Source organism: Spea bombifrons, chromosome 2 (genome assembly GCF_027358695.1).
Source record: "Spea bombifrons isolate aSpeBom1 chromosome 2, aSpeBom1.2.pri, whole genome shotgun sequence".
Lineage (NCBI taxonomy): Eukaryota > Metazoa > Chordata > Amphibia > Anura > Pelobatidae > Spea > Spea bombifrons.
Genome location: NC_071088.1, coordinates 133,441,540 through 133,463,567, shown reverse-complemented (window position 1 = coordinate 133,463,567; position 22,028 = coordinate 133,441,540). Strand labels below are relative to the sequence as shown.

Below are 22,028 nucleotides of genomic sequence, written 5' to 3'. Positions count from 1 at the left end.
GTTCGCTTCCTGGCTGAAATCATGCCTCAGATGTCCCTAATGGAAAGGGTAGTTTCTCCCCCCTGGTTGCACTTGCTGCGGTGTGGCAACGCCTGCTACCTCCGCCGGTGTAGCTAGCTTATGCTAGGGCCTTGTGTCTGAGTTCTGTAGGTCTGCTCCCAAACGCCAAGGACTGACAGTGCTTGGATGCTTTGCCCTGGGGTGAAACAGGTGAGCGGGTCGTCAATTGCCCACTCATTTGCCTTTCCCAATTCTGCTGCTGCTGGTGGTGGTGCCAGTGTCTCTCTTCAATGCCAGTTCGCTTCCTGGCTAGTGTCATGCCTCGAATGTCCCTGATGGTAAGGGTAGTTTCTCCCCCCTGGTTGCACTTGCTGCGGTGTGGCAACGCCTGCTACCTCCGCCGGTGTAGCTAGCTTATGCTAGGGCCTTGTGTCTGAGCTCTGGAAGTCCGCTCCCAAACGCCAAGGACTGACAGTGTTTGGATGCTTTGCCCTGGGGTGAAACAGGTGAGTGGGTCGCCAATTGCCCACTCATTCGCCTTTTCAATGCTGCTGCTGGTGGTGGTGCCAGCATCTCTTCTCTGCCAGTTCGCTTCCTGGCTAGAGTCATGCCCAAAATGTCCCTAATTGTAAGGGCAGTTTCTCCCCCCTGGCTGCCTCTGTCTGCGGTGTGGCAACGCCTGCTACCTCCGCCGGAGTGGCCAGCTTACGCTAGGGCCTTGTGTCTGAGCTCTGGAAGTCTGCTGCCAAACGTCTAAGACTGACAGTGTTTGGGTGCTTTGCCCTGGGGTGAAACAGGTGAGTGGGTCGCCAATTGCCCACTCATTCGCCTTTCCCATTTTTCAATGCTGCTGCTGGTGGTGGTGGTGGTGCCAGCATCTCTTCTCTGCCAGTTCGCTTCCTGGCTAGAGTCATGCCCAAAATGTCCCTAGTGGTAAGGGCAGTTTCTCCCCTCTGGCTGCGTCTGTTTGCGGTGTGGCAACGCCTGCTACCTCCGCCGGAGTGGCCAGCTTACGCTAGGGCCTTGTGTCTGAGCTCTGGAAGTCTGCTGCCAAACGTCTAAGACTGACAGTGTTTGGGTGCTTTGCCCTGGGGTGAAACAGGTGAGTGGGTCGCCAATTGCCCACTCATTCGCCTTTCCCAATTCTGCTGCTGCTGCTGCTGCTGGTGGTGCCAGTGTCTCTTCGATGCCAGTTCGCTTCCTGGCTAGTGTCATGAATCAAATGTCCCTAATGGTAAGGGCAGTTTCTCCCCCCTGGCTGCCTCTGTCTGCGGTGTGGCAACGCCTGCTACCTCCGCCGGAGTGGCCAGCTTACGCTAGGGCCTAGTGTCTGAGCTCTGGAAGTCTGCTGCCAAACGTCTAAGACTGACAGTGTTTGGGTGCTTTGCCCTGGGGTGAAACAGGTGAGTGGGTCGCCAATTGCCCACTCATTCGCCTTTCCCAATTCTGCTGCTGCTGCTGCTGCTGGTGGTGCCAGTGTCTCTTCTCTGCCAGTTCGCTTCCTGGCTAGTGTCATGAATCAAATGTCCCTAATGGTAAGGGCAGTTTCTCCCCCCTGGCTGCCTCTGTCTGCGGTGTGGCAACGCCTGCTACCTCCGCCGGAGTGGCCAGCTTACGCTAGGGCCTAGTGTCTGAGCTCTGGAAGTCTGCTGCCAAACGTCTAAGACTGACAGTGTTTGGGTGCTTTGCCCTGGGGTGAAACAGGTGAGTGGGTCGCCAATTGCCCACTCATTCGCCTTTCCAATTTTTCAATGCTGCTGGTGGTGGTGGTGGTGGTGGTGGTGGTGCCAGCATCTCTTCTCTGCCAGTTCGCTTCCTGGCTAGAGTCATGCCCAAAATGTCCCTAATTGTAAGGGCAGTTTCTCCCCCCTGGCTGCCTCTGTCTGCGGTGTGGCAACGCCTGCTACCTCCGCCGGAGTGGCCAGCTTACGCTAGGGCCTTGTGTCTGAGCTCTGGAAGTCTGCTGCCAAACGTCTAAGACTGACAGTGTTTGGGTGCTTTGCCCTGGGGTGAAACAGGTGAGTGGGTCGCCAATTGCCCACTCATTCGCCTTTCCCAATTCTGCTGCTGGTGGTGGTGCCAGTGTCTCTTCTCTGCCAGTTCGCTTCCTGGCTAGTGTCATGAATCAAATGTCCCTAATGGTAAGGGCAGTTTCTCCCCCCTGGCTGCCTCTGTCTGCGGTGTGGCAACGCCTGCTACCTCCGCCGGAGTGGCCAGCTTACGCTAGGGCCTAGTGTCTGAGCTCTGGAAGTCTGCTGCCAAACGTCTAAGACTGACAGTGTTTGGGTGCTTTGCCCTGGGGTGAAACAGGTGAGTGGGTCGCCAATTGCCCACTCATTCGCCTTTCCAATTTTTCAATGCTGCTGGTGGTGGTGGTGGTGGTGGTGGTGGTGCCAGCATCTCTTCTCTGCCAGTTCGCTTCCTGGCTAGAGTCATGCCCAAAATGTCCCTAATGGTAAGGGCAGTTTCTCCCCCCTGGCTGCCTCTGTCTGCGGTGTGGCAACGCCTGCTACCTCCGCCGGAGTGGCCAGCTTACGCTAGGGCCTTGTGTCTGAGCTCTGGAAGTCTGCTGCCAAACGTCTAAGACTGACAGTGTTTGGGTGCTTTGCCCTGGGGTGAAACAGGTGAGTGGGTCGCCAATTGCCCACTCATTCGCCTTTCCCAATTCTGCTGCTGGTGGTGGTGCCAGTGTCTCTTCTCTGCCAGTTCGCTTCCTGGCTAGTGTCATGAATCAAATGTCCCTAATGGTAAGGGCAGTTTCTCCCCCCTGGCTGCCTCTGTCTGCGGTGTGGCAACGCCTGCTACCTCCGCCGGAGTGGCCAGCTTACGCTAGGGCCTTGTGTCTGAGCTCTGGAAGTCTGCTGCCAAACGTTTAAGACTGACAGTGTTTGGGTGCTTTGCCCTGGGGTGAAACAGGTGAGTGGGTCGCCAATTGCCCACTCATTCGCCTTTCCCAATTCTGCTGCTGCTGCTGCTGCTGGTGGTGCCAGTGTCTCTTCGATGCCAGTTCGCTTCCTGGCTAGTGTCATGAATCAAATGTCCCTAATGGTAAGGGCAGTTTCTCCCCCCTGGCTGCCTCTGTCTGCGGTGTGGCAACGCCTGCTACCTCCGCCGGAGTGGCCAGCTTACGCTAGGGCCTTGTGTCTGAGCTCTGGAAGTCTGCTGCCAAACGTCTAAGACTGACAGTGTTTGGGTGCTTTGCCCTGGGGTGAAACAGGTGAGTGGGTCGCCAATTGCCCACTCATTCGCCTTTTCAATGCTGCTGCTGGTGGTGGTGCCAGCATCTCTTCTCTGCCAGTTCGCTTCCTGGCTAGAGTCATGCCCAAAATGTCCCTAATGGTAAGGGCAGTTTCTCCCCCCTGGCTGCCTCTGTTTGCGGTGTGGCAACGCCTGCTACCTCCGCCGGAGTGGCCAGCTTACGCTAGGGCCTTGTGTCTGAGCTCTGGAAGTCTGCTGCCAAACGTCTAAGACTGACAGTGTTTGGGTGCTTTGCCCTGGGGTGAAACAGGTGAGCGGGTCGCCAATTGCCCACTCATTTGCCTTTCCCATTTCCTTTTCCATTTCATTATTTTCCTTCTGATACACAACCAACCAAACATAACACACACAATAACACATATAACACATATAACACACAGTGACATCACACATAACACACATACACACACACTTACAATGCACAAAACACAAGGACGTTTTCCTTGTTATTTGCCCTGGCCTTCACTCACTAATAGCATTACATTAACACTATAACTCACACTTCACCCTATAACATTTTTCCATCCACATACCTGCCAACAGACCCAACTTTTTCAGGGACAGTCCTGCTTTTTTTCCAGTCCTGTCCCATCTAATTTAGCTAAACTAGGTATGCAAAATGCAAATACACATAGGTAGTTATAGCTTGGTAGGTAACGCTACTATAAACATTTAATAAATATAATCAAGTACTAAATAATAAATCTAACTTTAAAATACATTTAAATAAACCCCTATTTTTTTTTAAAAAAAAAACATTAAAATTAAATTATTATTATTTAGACATAATCCATCTTTAACCAAACCAGTGCACTGCTACTAATCTTAAACATAACCGTACATTAACCCTAAGCTATTTTTTAGTTCTTGTCCAACATTTTTCCATCAGCATACCTGCCAACACACCCAAGATTTTGGTGGACAGTCCTGCTATTTTCCAGTCCTGTCCAATAAGTAAGTTGGGTTGTTGCAAAGTATGCCATTGTAAATAGGTAGCAAATGTTAGGCATGTAAAGTGGTCCAAAATCAATTTAAAAATGTAAAATATTCCCTATTCTTTTATTAAACATCTATGGACAGTACACCTCGGTATGTGTGTGCAACTCTATTGGTCGTTTCGGCAGGGGGCTCGCCTGCCATCAACGAATGAAGTGCATTCTGCAGTTCTGCAATTCACTCGTTGATGCCAGACCAGCCCCCTGCCGAAACGACCAATAGAGCTGCACACACGTACCTTCACGGCAGCTGCTGCTGCTGTGATGTGTTATTAACCCCGTATTAACCCCTGCTAGGCAACCAGGAGGAAAACGAAGATTAAACGAGCACGAAGAATGTCCGCGAATATTCGCCCGAAGAGAAGACAGGAACGGGCGAATATTCGCGGAATACGAAGATTTTTTTTTCCCCGAAGACGAGCACGAAGACGAACACGAAGAGCCCCCTGGTGCCCAAGTCTAGTACTAATCTCCAGTCATCTTCGTTGCTAAAATCATCTGACGTTTCCCAATGCTGTTTGTTATGATTAATTTTATAAAACCACAGGACAGCCTCTTATTTGATAGATTTACAAGAAATGATTAGTTGCTCCATTAATATCAATATCTGGTGTTTTCCTTCTCTCCTCTAGTGATGGAGTAATTATCTCTTTCTCCCGTGGGACTTGTCCATAAGAGGGTTAGACAAACGCAAGAATTTCTATATTATAATTACTCTACCAGAAATAATTTCCCACGAATGATTGCTCTCAAAGAAGATTTTTACACATATGCATATAACATGATTTTTTTGTTTTCTTTTTACTTGTACCAACTTCTATATTTTATTTTCTCTTTGTGCTGTAGTGAGCTGTCGTATAACGTGAGCTGCTCTTCATTGGTTGAAACCAGACGAGCCCCCTGCCGGTGACCAATAGAGTCGCTCTTACGGACCTTTAAATCCTGGTGCGATCCTACAGATTCCCTATTAACCCTTGCTATATTACAGAAGCCTTAAGAGGCAGTGATTTATATGGGGGGGGGAGGGATCAAGGAGATTAGCTAGGAGATATTTAGGCATTTTGTCTTAACTAATAGGCTTGCTTAGTATAAATATGAACACGAAGAAACAGAGATTCTACGTGTTGTGTGTCTTCGTGTACTTTCATCCGCCGCCATATTTGTTTGTTCGTTATTCGGTTTGACCAACGAAAATGTAACATTCATGTTCGTCTTCATGTTCTCCCGAATATAAACACACAAGTCTAGTATCTAGTGTCAGCTTTTCAAATGATGATGACTGCGCGGTTTATTCACGAAAGGGAGAGCTGGAGGGGGGACCAGGGTTCCAACCCCTTGACTTAACTATACATTGTTCTTCTTCAAAGTCTACTCACCTTATAATAATACATTATACAGGGCCAGTTCAGCCCTTTTTGTGGTAGTGTTGGCCATTTAGAATAAATAGTGAAAGGAGGTAGCAGAAACTACAACTCTCCTGCCATCTCTCCCTTTAGTGAATAAACCCCTTTATGTGAGCCTCGGAGAACAAGTAGGAACCACTGAATTATCATGGGAAACGGAGAAGAACCTGTATAATCTAAGATTGGAAGGGGCAGATGTGTTGCCAGACCTACGCGATATAGGACGTTGTAAAATCACTATTCAGTGTTAGATTCCGTTACCATTTTGCATTGGATTTGAGTTTTTCACGGGCTTATTCTCCCTTAAACATAAATATGGTTACCATATCAAAGTTTTTGTGACAAAGAATTTGCATCGCAGTGTGAAAGTATATTTAGGTGTTTAAAATGTATTGTAATTCAATGAAATCATAAAGAGATAAATATTCTTTGGGCATACCTGGGAACTCTCTGTGTTTACCCTGAACACATCAGGTCGTACAGTTGAGTTCCAACCCATCAGGACAGGTTTTATAGACCTCGTACAGACCATTAACTCCTGACGGTGAAACTCCACATGGGGAGACTCCCTGCTCCTGGAGTTAAAGGTCCGTACGAACGACCAATAAAGTTTCACCGTCAGAAGGTCCATAAGAGTCCATAAGATTTGTTGATGCCAGAGGGAGCCCCTGCTGGCGACCAATAGAGTCGCTCGAACGGACCTTTAACTCCTCGCACAAACCTATGGATTTCCGCTCCTGTTAACCCCTGCGATGCTGCATAGATAAGGTAGGCTAGATGGGGAAGGGACCATGGAGATTAGTAGATTAACGAAGACAAACACGAAGATTCGTATACGTTTTGCTGCCGCCATGTTCATTTCTTCGGTATTCGGGCTGAACAATGAAAACACACCCTTCATGTTAGTTTTAAGAGTATGATATTTGCACATCCTTTATATAAACGTTCTTCTTGTTTCCATGTGATTGCTTGTTTGTCTGTAAATCTATTTTTTTTTTTTACGTGTTAACATAAGAACAAGACAACCTCACTGGAATTACCTTGTTATGAAATCTCTAATGCAAACTCAATCTCAGAATGCTCTTAATTGGAGTGATTTATCGTTGTTAACCTAAAGACCCTCTATGCTTCTTGCCTTCAACTGAAAATAACATTTACCGATTGCTTCCAACGGTCTCTTTATTCCAGTCTTGTTGTAAAAATTAGCTTAAGAAAAGATTTAATCTGTGTTGTCATTTGGCTGAAACCACAAATGGCATTGTGACTGTTGGAACGTTTGCATGTGTTACTGCATTGCCTACAGTATATATAAATAAAATATAATAAATATAATAAATATATATAAATATATAAATATAAATATAAAATCCTATATTAACAATATCCAAAATGTTAACGTTCTTTGGAATATGATAAAGCGTTAAGCTGTCAAAGCGTCATTCTGCACAGCTTTCGGAAAGATTTCTCTATCCCCTTATTTACTTAAGTCACTCTGGAATCATTTTATATATTCAGATCCATAGTCGTTAACACTTTAATTAACATGGTGAACGTGTTCCTGGTTTACTATCTACTGAAAATTCGAATCGGCATTTGGTAAAATGTACGCGGCGAAACACGTGCCGGGAAGGGTACATTTACCCAGAGGACGGTTAGAATTTTAAGTACTGTAGATAGCGGCTAGCGGCGTTGTTGCAGGCTGGTTGTAATGTTGTTTTAGGGGAATGGCGGTGTAGGATCTGCGGAGATAGGGGGAATAATTACGATTAGGCTATTTAGCCGTCTCCCTATGAATTAGAGGGCTTTACTCATCAGCAGCACAGCGGTTCTCTGCCGCGATTCAGGCAGCCCACGGGACGAGTCCTCTGGTTAATTTAGTAGTTTTATCTTTAGGACCATTTATGCTTACATTTTGTTCTAAAGATTAACAATAGAGCGGTGACATATCGGGTCTGCACTAATAATGACCAGCCTACTACTAAAATATACTTATTAACCCGAAGAAGAACATTGTTCAGCGTGTGTATATCATGGGCTAACTTCCCGTTCTTAGAATCAGCATAATATTCTTTCCCAGTCAGTTATCCCCCCTATTAAGTTGCTATTAATACAAGACTAGGTTGCTGATCGGTATTTCTAATGGTGGAGATAAGAGAGAACGTCAGGACGTGAGTGAGATTACATAATGCTAGTTAGAAGCCTGGACTGGCCATCTGGCAAACTCCAGTTTGCCAGATGGCCGATGGAATCACACAATAACCTCTTCCGATACTCATGTGGCAGATTTGGTCCTTTAGTGCGTGGCTGCTTACGTGATAGAGGCAGTCGAACGCTACGAGAGTGTAAGAGAGTAGCGTACGGCAGCTGCATGTATGTCATTTATCGGCCTCTGGCCTTAAAGTGCCAGACCAAGTTTAATCCCCAGTCCGGCCCTGTAGTTATGTCACACTACGACACAAATTTCAGCTGCCCCGAGTTAAAATAGAATCTTAGAAAAGCTGGAAACCAATTATACTGATTGACAAACAAGATGCATGAGGTAGACGGCTGTAATAAATTAATTAAGTCGTGACAAAATCTGTTATGGTGACGCCTTCTCTTTCATTTAACTTCAGGGTTTGAAGATGCAACGTTAGGTGGTTGAGGTTGGTCATTTTTTTTGTTTATAGAAAAATGGATTCAGTTCAATAATAAGTTAAAATTGCTATTCAGAAATGTCCATCTTTTTTAGTTTCCGTGTTATCTCACCCCAGTGCCAGAGGAACTCCGTCCGCCAAGGGAACAAGGAGGGTGGAAAAAAGGCAACACAGGCTCATCACAAGGGAAGCCATTAGGCTTTGTCTTCTGGGTTGAGCTACACTCTCTCTTATTATTAATCTCTTACATTGCTGAAAGTGAACAGCTCGGTTTCCTAGGTTACAGATCCCATCCCGAGGAAGCGTCTGAAAGTTCTGGTAGCCAAAAACGAACACAATCGGGAAGAAAAATATCTAGGGCATGTGAAGGAAAGGCCAGGGGGATGGCACAGGCAGGAGCCCAATGGAATTGGCAAGTCAGAGTCACACACAGGAAGGGGAATCATAATAGTTATTGGGATAACGTCAATCCTCAGCTGCAGGCTACGGCCCAACATTCTACTTTATACCTGTAAAAAGGTTTACAATAACACACACTTGCTTTGTATTTTCTATATCGTTTCTGAGTCAAACTCTCTTTGTTCTCCTCAGTCAACAGTATTCATCACAGACAACAAATTCAGTAAGCAGAGCCAGCCTCAGACTGGTCATCTTGGCCATCTTGGATGGTGACCTGTGGTCCACCATTGTGCCATATACCAGAGGTTGGATATGCCCAGCCGCACGCTACATGAGCATAAAGACTTAACTCGTGGCCTTTCATATCTATCCGCCGGCCACACCGGCCTTAAAGTGTCTTTATCCCCAATTTGGCCCTAATAAAACCTTAATATAGAGCCAAATTGTTAACGTTATTGTCTGTTGTAAACCGTCTTTGCTAAGTATTTTCACTGCCCCTATAGTAACAGAGCTGCTGCTGGAGCTGTATAAATAAATATATATTAATGTAAACCCCAGGCTAGTCTTGATGGTAGTAATGCTGGATAAGTGTGATAGGAGTTTGGGACATCCTGTCCACTGGCATTGATCTCCTGAAAAATATATTTTATTTTCACCGCTTTGTTACTTAAGGCGGAAGAGGGCACAATGATTCATGGCTCATCACCCATTCCTGGCACTCAGCTGAAGGTAACCGGGAAGAAAGACGCTTGAAGAATAAAGAAAACATTGTTTTATGCTGAGTGGTGTTTCCATGGTAAAGGGAACTAAAGATGCTCGCTGCGTTACTTTATCCCTGTAAACACCTCCGCCACTCACAAGCACAATGAACGTGCACTTGATTTGATTCATAAAGGGCCATTTCGTCTTACATTCATTAACGATCTATTGACGCAGAGCACTAGAAACTAGAAAACGCATCGCAGGAACGGAAAAGTACGCGTAACGCTATCACAACACTGACAGACTGTATCCAGCAAGGGATGATGGGAAGTGATACGCAAATAAGGAGCACATTTTGCTGAAGCTCTAGTTGTAGTGGCTGTCTGGGGATCGTGGGACTTGTAGTCCATAAAAAGTAGAAATACTTTGGTGCTGCCCCAGGCCGCTCTCTCCTTGGCCCGGTCCTCACAGTGGAGCTTTGGGATATGATGTCATGTCCTGGCGCTCTGATGACAACACCTTTTAAAGTCTGTGGAGGCTGTGCTGGCTTGGCACACCGTCCATAGTGTAAGCCGGCTGGTAAGGAAGATCCTGTTTAAAATGGACACTCCAGTCATTATATACACTTGCATTATTATATATATAGATATATAATGCATGCAATAACCACTTGGTCTCTGTAAAATGGGGGGTATACATTTGCCCCTTCCCCCACCGCGCTGCTATTTGCCGTGTAGGAGATGTGTTTGGCCAATGTCCTACATAAAATAATTATGTTTTCCCTTTGAAAATATGGCCAAAAACGCTTTACAGGGCTAGGGGGTCCAGTATCCCCTCGAACGCAAGAAAAAAAAAGTGCTTCAAAAATGTTAAAAAAATAAACCTTTGAATTCAAATATTCAGGTCATATTTACCTAATATTTTTTTTTAATAATATAAATATAAAATTATGTTTAATAAATGGAAACATTTATTATTTAATAACACAATTTGGTATTGCTTTTTGCAATTTTGTTAGCACAAAAAATAAAAAGCAGTATATTAGTTTACATATTCTGTGTGGGGAAAATGTATTTTTGTCCTTCGCTATGTAAGCATAGCAACATGCTTGGTTGCTATGTGATAAAAAAAATGATTAAAAATGTTTTCCGTATTAAACTTGTTAGAGATATTACCTAAGTTTATTTAGATGTATTACTACCTTCCCTGGAACATATTTATTATGTCATGTTTTATAAAAAAAAAAATTTAAAATGACTTTACCCCATCTGTGCAAATGTCAAAACGGTGTTTATTGTTCATCAATTATGTACAGTTTATGCTTGTAACCACGTCTAATTTACTTGTATATTGATGATGGGAAATCTAGTACCACACTATGGGGGAGGAGATGTTTATATATTTATATATATATATATATATATATATATATATATATATATATTTATGTATCACCATGGCAACTATTGGAATTCCTGGTGATTCTCATGGCTGCCATGTTGATAAGAACGGTTGTCATTGAGTAGAACCGTGTCCTGCGCAGTATTGCCAACCACTAACAAAGGCATTTTTTCCAGTGGGGGTTGCCAAACCAAAAAGGTCAATTTGCTTCGGATTTGAAGAGATGTTCCATGGGCTCAACGTCCTGTGACCTCATCATGCAACTCACATAACATGGCCAGAGTGATGTCATGCTAAACTGCTGGCCAATATACTCTTAGGAATATTAGGAAGCAGGGCCAGACTGGGGATGATGAGGTGGCTCTAGCACTTTAATGCTGCTCCCAGAGAATGATGTACGTGCGTCCAATGTTACATTTTTATGCTCTCGTTGCATGCGGCCAGGCATATCCTACGAGATATCCGCTAGACTTGGGCACCAGGGGGCTCTTCGTGTTCGTCTTCGTGCTCGTACTCGGGAAAAAAAAAATCTTCGTATTCCGCGAATATTTGCCTGTTCTTCGGGCGAATATTCGTGGACATTCTTCGTGTTCGGTTTTTCTTCGTTTTTTTCCGCTTAAGGGGTTAATACGGGGTTAACGTGTACCGCAGCAGCTCTGGTGCCAGGAGTTTAAATGTCCGTATGAGCAACTCTATTGGTCGTCAGCAGGAGGCTCGTCTGCCAATGGTTGATGGCAGACGAGCCCCCTGCTGGCGACCAATAGGGTCGCTCGTACAGACTTTTAAACTCCTGGTGCTGTAACTTGTCCGGCAGATACCATTGGTCTCCCTGTTCTATCGTTTAACTGATAGAACAGGGAGACCAGTGGGATCTGCCGGACAAGTTGCTTCATTAGGGTTTAACTTTTTAAAGTCTGTACGAGCGACTCTGTTGGTTAAGGGGTTAAGGGGCCGTGCGAGCGAGCCTATTGGTCGCTTGCACGGCCCTTTAACCTACGGATTTCCGCTCCCGTTATCTAACGCAGCATCGAAGGGGTTAACGGGAGTGAAAATCCATAGGTTCGCTGTCAGGGGTTACAAAGGCTGTGCGAGTGAGCCTATTGGTCACCTGCAGGGTCTTCCTCTGGCATCAACCAATTGGTTGATGCCAGAGGAGGTCCCTGTAGGCGACCAATAGGCTCATTCGAACTGCCCTGTAACCCGTGACACCGAACCTGCGGATTTCCACTTCCGTGAACTGCCGCGATGCCGCGAAGATAAGGTAAGTTAGAAGGGGAAGGGACCGGGGAGATTAGTAGGCGAAGACGAAGTTGATCATGAAGATCTTCGTGGCGTGTGTCTTCGTCTTCGCCTACGTTTTACCGCCGCTGTCTTCTCTTCGGCGTGTCTTCGGAATGAACACGAAAACGCACTCTTCGTGTTCGTTTCCATGTTCGCCCGAAGACGAATGCACAAGTCTGATATCCGCTGGTGGAGATCAGGAGAGTATGGAGCGTTGACGGCAAGAAGCCCACCAGACATTGGCCTGGTGTACACGGTCTGGGCTTGCTGGGAAGTACTAGTTGTTGTAAGTATATTAAGCATGCAGTCAGGATTGAATAACTTGCCAAAGGACCTAGTTGAATTCTAGGCAGATGGTCAATGAGTGGAATCTATGTGTGCGTATACATATAGACATATCCAGGAACGGTTGTTTCTTTACCTACTGCGGCGGTAATAATTATTTTCCGTGTCACTGTAAAGAAAATTAGCAGTCACCAGTGACAATTATGTTGTAGATTGTCAAACGCCTACTAAATAGATGTTGTTTTTTAATGAAATAATTGGTTTCCGCTAACTTTTAAGCTGCACGAGTAGCCGCGCAGATCAATAGTTTTAATCAACTGTTGCCAGTCCAGTTATTTTCTGAAACCAATAGATCTGGGTGTTCCCCGTCAGCGGCCAAGCTGTTATTTAGTAGTCTGTGAAAACGCTGTCAGCTTTGTATTGAAAACCTGGCTAATTAATCATCCTTCTAGATCCCTGAGATCTGAATATTTTTTTTTTAATAATGAAACTAGTCTATATTAACGCTCTGAACTAAGGAGAGCACATGTTTTATTATGAAATCGCCACATGCATACAGAGCCATTTCCACTGTAATATTTTTAATGCAGAAGGAAGTAGAAATATGATGTCACTGAAGCCAGATATGTAATTGGCTGGCTCTCCGACACAATAGAAATAATGTGGCAGGACAAAAAAATAGTGTGACTCTGCTACAGTTATGTAACTTGAAAAAAATATATATTTATGTTAATGTTTCGACTATTATTTCTCTACACCGGTGATTCAACCCTTTGTGTAAATTATTGTAATGGGTTTAGGATGCCGTCTAAACCATATGGATCACCAAGGTTATTCTGTGTGTTAGCCGCAGCTCGGCACATGGAGACGGAGCAGAAATGAGAATCCTGTCCTACTTATGCCAATAATGAGGGAGCACGGGTTGTCATTGTTCATGATTTCATGTGTCTGCTTTCTCATTAAACTCTCGGCTTCTCGACAGTTGTGCATGGAAGCAAGGAGAAAGCAAAGGATTTGCCATTAAACACGCCTGTCTGTCTGTCATAGCCAGATGTCTGTAACGTAAAGATTTCAGCGGCGGGGAAAGTACTCGAGTAACGAATACACTTAGCAGAGGATCTATAATTATGCCCAATAGAAAAACAAAAAAATGTAACTAAAATTAGTATTTTTTTTAAAGAGAAATAAAAAACAACAAAAAAATCAAAGACATATACGTACAGTGATATTCCATATATCGTACGCATGAATTTATGGGTATGATTTGAATTCTCTTTTATTCTTCTTTTTATTTTTCTTTAACTTTTCCCTTTCTCTTTTTCTCTTTCTTTTTCATTTTCATAATTTTTTTTTATTCTTTATAATATTAAATAATGGCGTAGAACAAATATTGACAAAATACAGTATGTTCAGGTGGGGTTTAGGAGTTTCCCTGCCTGTTTTACATTTCTCCGTCTTAATAGTGTATCTGGGGGGTCCAGATATTAGTATTTTTTTTTTATAGTAAAGATTGCATGAACCGAGGGAGTTCCAAGGGTGCTTAGACTCCTGCCATTCAAATGGTTAAAAGATACAAAATAAAAAAAAAAATCCAAATAGAACTTCCCAATGAGAAGTTTTGATCCACTGTCCAGGGGTTCTCCTATTAATCCCAGTAATTCAAGGCATCAGCGATAGAGAAGGTAGGATTTTAACATATAGGAAAAGAAATTAGATACAGTAGCCTAACATTGTTGAAGTTTTCTAATTTAGTTTTCTAATTTTTTAAAACCTCGCTCACAAGGACGATGCATTTTTAGTAATGCATTAAATGTAGTATATAGGTAAAAATGTGCAGCTTGGCTCGAGGATCTGTTATTGTGAATGGAACAATCGTTGTACGGTTCGTTGCAGATTCACCCGAGACTGGCCAAGGATATGATGTAAGAAAATACTAGCCCTACGCGTTTCGCCTAACAGTAGGACTTCATCAGCGGCTAACAAAGTTTTTTTTATAGGAATATAAATCCATGTCAACTTTAAATACACCTAACAACGCATTCTAACCCCATCAGTTACCGAGTCTTGCATGCACGGAGTCCCGTTGATACTGTCAATCACACTGTCTCTATCACTGATTATTCAAATGGTTAAATCTTTTTTTTTTTTTACACCAAAAAAAAAAATCATATTATATAAAGTTTAATTATGCTTGTAAAATGCCCGATATGCATATAATATGATTCTGTTTGGATAACTTGTTTACCTAATAGATTGTAAGCTTTCTTCTCCTTCAGTACCAGTACCAATTTCCATTTGGTTAACTGGTATACTTAATAAATATTGAACATTCAAACTGGTGAAGAATTTTTTTTATTTTTTTTTACAAACCAGCTTTGTTCGGACATTTATCTAAAAATAAATATCCGTTCACTCATAGCTTTTTCTCTACTGATCTGGTTTTAACCTCGAGGAAATTGTTTTGCGAAACGATGCCAGGTCGTGTTAGGAAGTGTTCAACATTTATACCGCTGCGTCTGTCTTTTTTAAACATGTGCACAGCAGCTGACTGTCGACAGTACAAAAAAGAGAGCGTCTCAGTGGAAAGACATTGGCATGCCTGCGGTCCAAACACGCATGATCTAAGACGCAGAGAGAGAGAGCAGACAAGGATATCTTTGTCATAATGGTTTGGTCAGCGGTGTCAAAGGTCTCTTCAGTTGACCGACCCATTCCTATTTCATTGCTTGGCTAAATAAGACTGAATACGAATGATCTGTTGAGAAATTTATTGAATAGAGAGATAATATCCCCAATGTTGCTGATGGGAGTGAGAGTTGACAGACATAGGAACACAGAATTTGGCCGGGGATAAGAATAATTTGGCCCGTCTAGTTTGCCCTTTCTTTCTGATGTAAGACTCAGATCTTAATCAGTCGTTGGTCTCGTCTTAGATTCAGGAGCCACATGTCTACCCCATGCATGTTTAAATTCCATCACGTATCAGCCTCTACCACTCACAATTTGATGGTGCTCCATTTATCTACCACCCTCTCAATGAACCAAAACTTCCTTACATTATATTTAATTATTACTAGGGAGTCTGAAGAATGTCACAGTTTTATACAGTATATAAATCCTTTATGTGCCAGATCTGTCCATAGCGAGTGGTATAAGTCACAGAGGTTTCAGTTATGAACATATTCTTAAGATTCCTGGCAAATTTATGCCCTTGAATCCCGTGTGTAATAGGGGGACAAAGACACCTCCATGGCATAGATCTCTTCTTGTAGAACCACGCTGTCCCCATGGACAGTTTTCATGAATATTAAGGACAATGGGCGGTCCCTAAACCCATTAAAAACAATGCATTTTGAGCCCGTACATGTACGGGCTTTGTCATTAAGGGGTTAATATGCCGTTATTCTATCGGTGATTTATCATCCAGGGACGTCTGTACTGGAAATAAGTCCCCATATAAGTTAGAAACACATGCGCGTAAGCCGTTTGGTTACATTTGAATTGATTCTGCCTTCCTCGACACCAAATTGTGACCTTTTCTTATTGATTGCACCCTGGCCATCCTGGCCCCTAATTGTATGTTTGGTTTGGAATAATATATCGTAGATGGTTTACATGAATTATCGTTGCAGCTTCCCTTATATCAAACAGCGGTAGGACCTTTCCACTTGACCTCTGCTACAATCAAGCCTTCTGTGTCAATGCCTCTGAACCTACGGATATATCCTAAGCTCTGAGGAGCAAGGCTCTCTTCTTTATGTGTGTTCATATTATTGTCCATTTTTTATTTATCCATAATTGTAATATCACAACAGAATGTGCTGATTCTGTGAATTCCACAGCGTTTAAAACTAGTAATATATATTTTTTTAAAAATATCAGTTACTGGAACATTTTGATGTCACTCAACTGTAGATGTTCCGAAATTGTATGGTCTTAGTTGGCCCAAGTTGATTTTCCATGGATCTTCAAGGTTCATTCTTTGGCTGAACATCAGATGAATTCGCTATGAAAATTATTGGAGTCAAGTTCTCAGCAACCCAAGTAAAAATTTTTGGGCCAGCTCTCAATGTGGTCCTCATCAAGGTTCTTAAGGTGACAAGTGTAAAGAAGGTCTTCTGGGTTCTACTATGATGTTTTCCTTGTTAGACAAAGATATCTTTACTGAATACCTGTAAAGGTTTTTTTTCAGGTTTGTATCTACGAATTAAGAATTCAGGGACATTGTGGCCTTCATCAGAAACAATTCTACTAATTAAGAACGACTTCCCTCTCCTCGTTCTTCCAGTACGGGCAGAATGTAATTCATGAAGGCTGCCAATCATGAAGACAGCGGCAGGGGGTAGGCACTACCTAAACAAAAGTTAACACATCCCGCATCGCACAAAATATATAACAAGCCAATGAAAATACTGCTCGGGGAGAACCGAATTAGAAACACCGTCCCACGAGAATTCACTAATTATGAGAGCGAGTACAGTTTTGTAGTTCTTAAACTGCATGCATAATGGGAGTCTAATTATTAATTTTAAGAATAAAAAAGTTAATTAAAAAGACATTTGAAAAAAAAACGTGACTTAAAAGTGACTTTGTAATTAAGGATGACATCACATTCAGCAATCATGATGACAACATTTTTAGTTATTTTATTATCATTATGCAAAAAAAATAATAATAAAAAATAGTGAGAATATGTATAAAAAGTGATTCTTGTTTTGTGCTCCTCCTGGAGGAGGTTGTATTTGGAATGTATCTATTACTGCCAATTTCTGCCTTATTATGTGCCTGACTCCTGGCCATATCGCTGACGCTGCATTTTTCATGTGATGTTTCCTTCTGTTATTGTGTTGTCTGTGTCCTTCAATCAATAAAATATTATTTACCTAAAAAGTGATTCTTGTAGATTACTCAAGATCCCTGATATCCATGAAGCCAACAAAGCATGCGCCTAGAGGACCACTGATTAAGGGGGATATTATTTGGGATGGATATTGAGAGGAACTTAATAGTAAAAATTCCAGGCGGGGGGGGAATCACTTATCGCTAAAAAAGCACATAAAGTAGGACAATCCATGACGGGGAAAACCCTTGCAGGAAAAACCTTGATTTCAAGCCTGATTATTCAGAAATGGTCCATATGGTATGACTTCAGTGGACCGAAACTACTTGTTTCTGCCCACTTTTGCCCTTGTCTGTGATTTTAGTTGCATTTTTGAGGGGTATTTTGATCATAACCTAAAAAAAAAAAATTGTAATTTTCTAACAGAGAATAGATGGTCGACACTATTCGTATTTATTATTAATCTTGACTTCAAGCTCAGTTGCCTATATAAATATCTAGTTTATTTGACTTGTCATGGGGGCCACACTGGGGATTAAAATCAGCGCTGGCACTTTAAGGCCAGCGGTGGTTGAAGGACGTATAAGAGGCTGCCGGCTGGATACGCCTGGCCACACGCTTGGCTCTTGCAACCTCATAGCGTGTGGCCATGTGAAACCAGCCGGTGGCCGCATACTGAAGGACCGGCTCTGCCAGTAAAGGCAAGTATACGGCTCCATAGACTACCAGCCCACCGGGCATTTGCCCATCTGGCAGTGCTTGAAATTTAATCATTTATTATTATTATTATTATTTTTTACCATGACTTGCAATCAGGCATTTATTTTTAATAGTTTAGAAAAAGCATTTGGATATATAACAGAAACACTGTTTATTCTTATATTTCATTAAAGCTGTACAAAATAAGTGCTATAATGTGAAATGGGAAATAAATGACTTCATTTTTCCTATGATCTGCGAAACAATTACCTAAGTGATACAAACGATCAGCCTGTTTATATGACGCATTACAAATAATGCTATCATAGACAGAATAAGTATATATTTAATATTCTGCGTTACATTTAAGCATTTTCAGTTATTGTATATGGCGGGTTATGAAATTAGGTCATTAGATCCATTAATATTAATTTTAGGGCTAGATTTACAAAGAGCAGCGGCAATTAAAAACAGTCTAATTGTAATAATTAAAATTAAAAATACACACAAATATATTTGTAATGGGCATCCAACATGTTTTTTTCTTTTTTTTTTTTATATAGGGCCAGCAGATTCTCCAGCACGGTCTAATAAAACAATAAAACATCTGAATAGAAGCAGGAGTCTCGGAGATCTCTGCTTGACAGAATTTATAATATAAAGGAAGGTGCCAACTTGACACACATGGGATTCTATGACAGCTAGTAAAGCTTTACTGAATAACAATAGTCTCTAGACGGACCCTGAAATTAGGTTGCTTAGTGCTGTGGTAGGGTTTTTATTTATTAGAGCCCCCTTTTCCTCTTCGGGTGAGTATCTGAGCACTCACTTGCTCTTGGGACTTTGATGTCTTTTGGACACTTGACAACTAGATGGGAGAAGGTCCTTGACCAGTGACGAGTATCAAGTAGCCAGATATCCTCTCACACGATACATGACTGTCAGATAGGGCATCATCAAAGTAGCCAAGTGGCCTAAGAATACTAGAGGTTGAAGCTGACTCCTCGATTAAGCACCAGAGAATCTAAAACTGGATATTGGACCATATGGAAACCCTATAAGTCATCAAGGAAAAGGCAGCCAATCAGAAGAGGCTTAAGTCTCCCTGATAAACTAGACATATCGAATGGACCAATCCAGAATAAGATACATTAGGGTTACAGTAGCCAAGAAGAGAAATGATCAGGGCATGTGTTGGGATTTTCGATGATGCCTTCAGTTGGAGGACAGGCCAAGCCAAGTCAATAAAGCAAGATCAGTACCACTTTAATAATATAATAAATCATATAACAGACCAGGGGAGCCTTTCATCATTGTATGGCACAGCATTGTGCATTACGGTATGCAGGCAGACTAAGAATGATAACCATTAACCCCTTCAGGACAACGGGCGGTCCCGAAACCCATTGAAAACAATGCATTTGGAGCCCGTACATGTACGGGCTTTGTCATTAAGGGGTTAATAATGTTTGTTATTGTATCGTGAAGCTTTAGCCTGTGTGGGAAGATGTGCTCCCCAATGTGACTTTTCTTCAGTAAAAGGGAGCACTTGGGCTCTTGTCGTGACTTCAGATTTGACAAAGGATTCAATTCCGAGTAGCGTTAAGCTTCCATCCAAGGACACATCACGCAATCATTATTACCATATTGTACTCGGCTTAAAGAGAAACGCGGAGAAATAAGAAATACAAAAGAAATACAGCCATATAAAACAGAAGAAGAAATCTGTAACTGTATATCACCATAGACACTCAAATCAATTCTTCTGTCTAAAGATCTGGTGGGACCATCCTCAACCGGGGCTTTGGATTTAATTACACTACGGAACACATTTTGGATTTTTATCCAGTTAAAACAGCTTCTGCTGTTGGAGACCCCTTAAACCACTGGTGCGTTAAGCAGCGGGCTGTTCTGCCTATACGTTAGCACCCCCTCCAATTTTAACCATTTCATAACTGCATGACAGCAGCTCCTCTTAACTATTTTATTGGCGTAGGCATTGAATAGGCAGATAGGAGAAGGCATTGCTTATTTGATGTCATTAAATAGCTATACAATTAAAGCACATATATAATACTTTTAAATGTAGTTTAAGATGTAGTTTAAGACATAAGAAATAAGCAATTAAATTGCATTCCCTTTGCTGTTAAGAAACGTGTATTTTGGTTGTCGTTCATCTTTCTTGCTGTTTATATACTTTAAAAATAAGATTGTTTTTATTTTATATTTTTCCTTGTATTTAAACCTAGCTTTAGACCAGATTAATATTTTATTTTTAACGCTGTATATTACTAAGAAAGCTTATAATGGTTCAAACCTAAATCAATAACATATTAGAACCTATCATTTTATTTTCAAGCAGGTTTGCCACTATCTGACAATGATTCAACGTTCCAATGGGTCACTGGCTACTGTGGCTTCCATCATATGTTCACATAACACTTTAAACCAAGAAATAGACCAATCTACACTTTATAATTTAGAAATTGACATGGTTTATTTTAGAAAAAAAAAGCATTCTATTGACTCTTGTTTAGATGGATCTTACCTTCTGTATGTACCGCAGAGACGTATGTCCAGTTGTACCTTTTCACAATGTCTACCATGGCCCTTGCTTGTTGGGCGTCCGAGGGTACCACTCTCATGAAGTACTTGTAAAGAGTTTTGTCACTCAAGTCCATACTTGTGGCAGAATAAGCGATTTGAGGTATATTAAAAAGCTGCAGTAAGTTTTGGACTTGAATGGCCACCGAGCTGGATCCAGGTCCAATGACACCTACTATGGGCTTTTTTAATCGGAATCCTGATGAAGATCCGTCAACACAACGAACTAATCCTTCCTCTTCTTCGGATGAAATCAACGAGTCCCTAATGAACTCAATGCTTTGCTCAAGGGCCACTGCAGAATGCCAACATGAATCTCTTATTTCACATCCAAGGGTTATGTTTGGCAACAGTGTTGGGTCTGCGTTGATTCTGTCGAGGGCATGTAGCATGGCTTCCACCCTCTGAATGCCATACTGTTCTCGTATTTCACCACATTTCCTTTCATGAACTTTTTCAACAGTGGGTTGGTGGTGCACAGAAAACAAAGCCCCAATAATAATGTCACCTGGCACGTGGGACACAACTCTCCTTTCATTCGTCTGTGCCGATGCCACCAGACCGGTGCTACCACTGCCATCTTCCTTCAGCAGAAGAAACAGAAAGACGAAGTAGAGAACCATTTTAGAAAACGAATTAAGCCAGGCTAGATAGCATGATGAGAGAAAAGCGTTGGCTGTTTCAACTTGAGTCGGCTTTTACTCCTTTGTAGATGTTGTTGGACGGCCAAGCATCGCTCCCCACAACTCAACAAATGACCGTTGTATCTGAGGGACCATTGAGGAAGATATTCACAAATATTCCAAAATGTCATTCCCTAGAAAAGAAAGAACAGGGCATGGGTAGTTATCCTCTTGTAAAACATGTACATTAAACGGGCCGGTCATAAAGGTCGCTACTGATTAAATCTATAGTAATCGGATTTCCAAATCTTATGTAGCGGGCAAGAAATAGAAATTAAAGGTCGTCATCAATTTTAATGCTAATAATTGACAGAGCCCATAAAAAATTCAAGGAACTGGTATTTAGGCTAAATTTTCATACATTTTATACATCGAGCAAATCTTTTTGTGTTAATTTCAGATTGTTCATATTCTCACACATATTATTTAAAGACGTAAACAATATTATAGACATAAAATGCATATATTATACCTGTTGCCTGGGCAGTCTTTAACTCAGGGCAAAACGAGCACCTTTACTGAGCCCAGACTTACCTTGGGGGCCCACAGCAGCTGTCATATGGGCCCCCTCAACAGACATTTTTTTTTTGTTGTATTCCCGGAGATTTAGACTGAGCCATTCTATTGTTTACCACAAGTAGAACGACAAGGAGTCAGGTTGTTTTGTCTAGTAGATCGGGCTAAGATAACAGAGCTAGAACTCATACAAATGGTTAATATGCAGCTGTCAGAAAACATTATATTGCTTAAAAACTAGAACTGTTTTAAAAAAAAAGAACTTTTTTGAATACTTATTTTTAATCTGATACTAATAATAAAAATAATTTAAAGAAACATGAGAA

At 42.2% G+C, this 22,028-nt stretch overlaps 1 protein-coding gene across 4 annotated transcripts in view; it reads right to left on the bottom strand.

The window, feature by feature from the left end:
- GRM5 (glutamate metabotropic receptor 5) overlaps positions 1 to 22,028 on the bottom strand; it is a 132,046-nt gene that overhangs the window by 101,363 nt on the left and 8,655 nt on the right. For all 4 annotated transcript variants that reach the window (XM_053456556.1, XM_053456560.1, XM_053456559.1 and 1 more), the window contains exon 2: positions 20,448 to 21,320. In XM_053456556.1, the coding sequence (XP_053312531.1) occupies positions 20,448 to 21,126 (679 nt within the window). In that variant the 5' untranslated portion in view covers positions 21,127 to 21,320. The remainder of the gene's footprint in view (positions 1 to 20,447; positions 21,321 to 22,028) is intronic.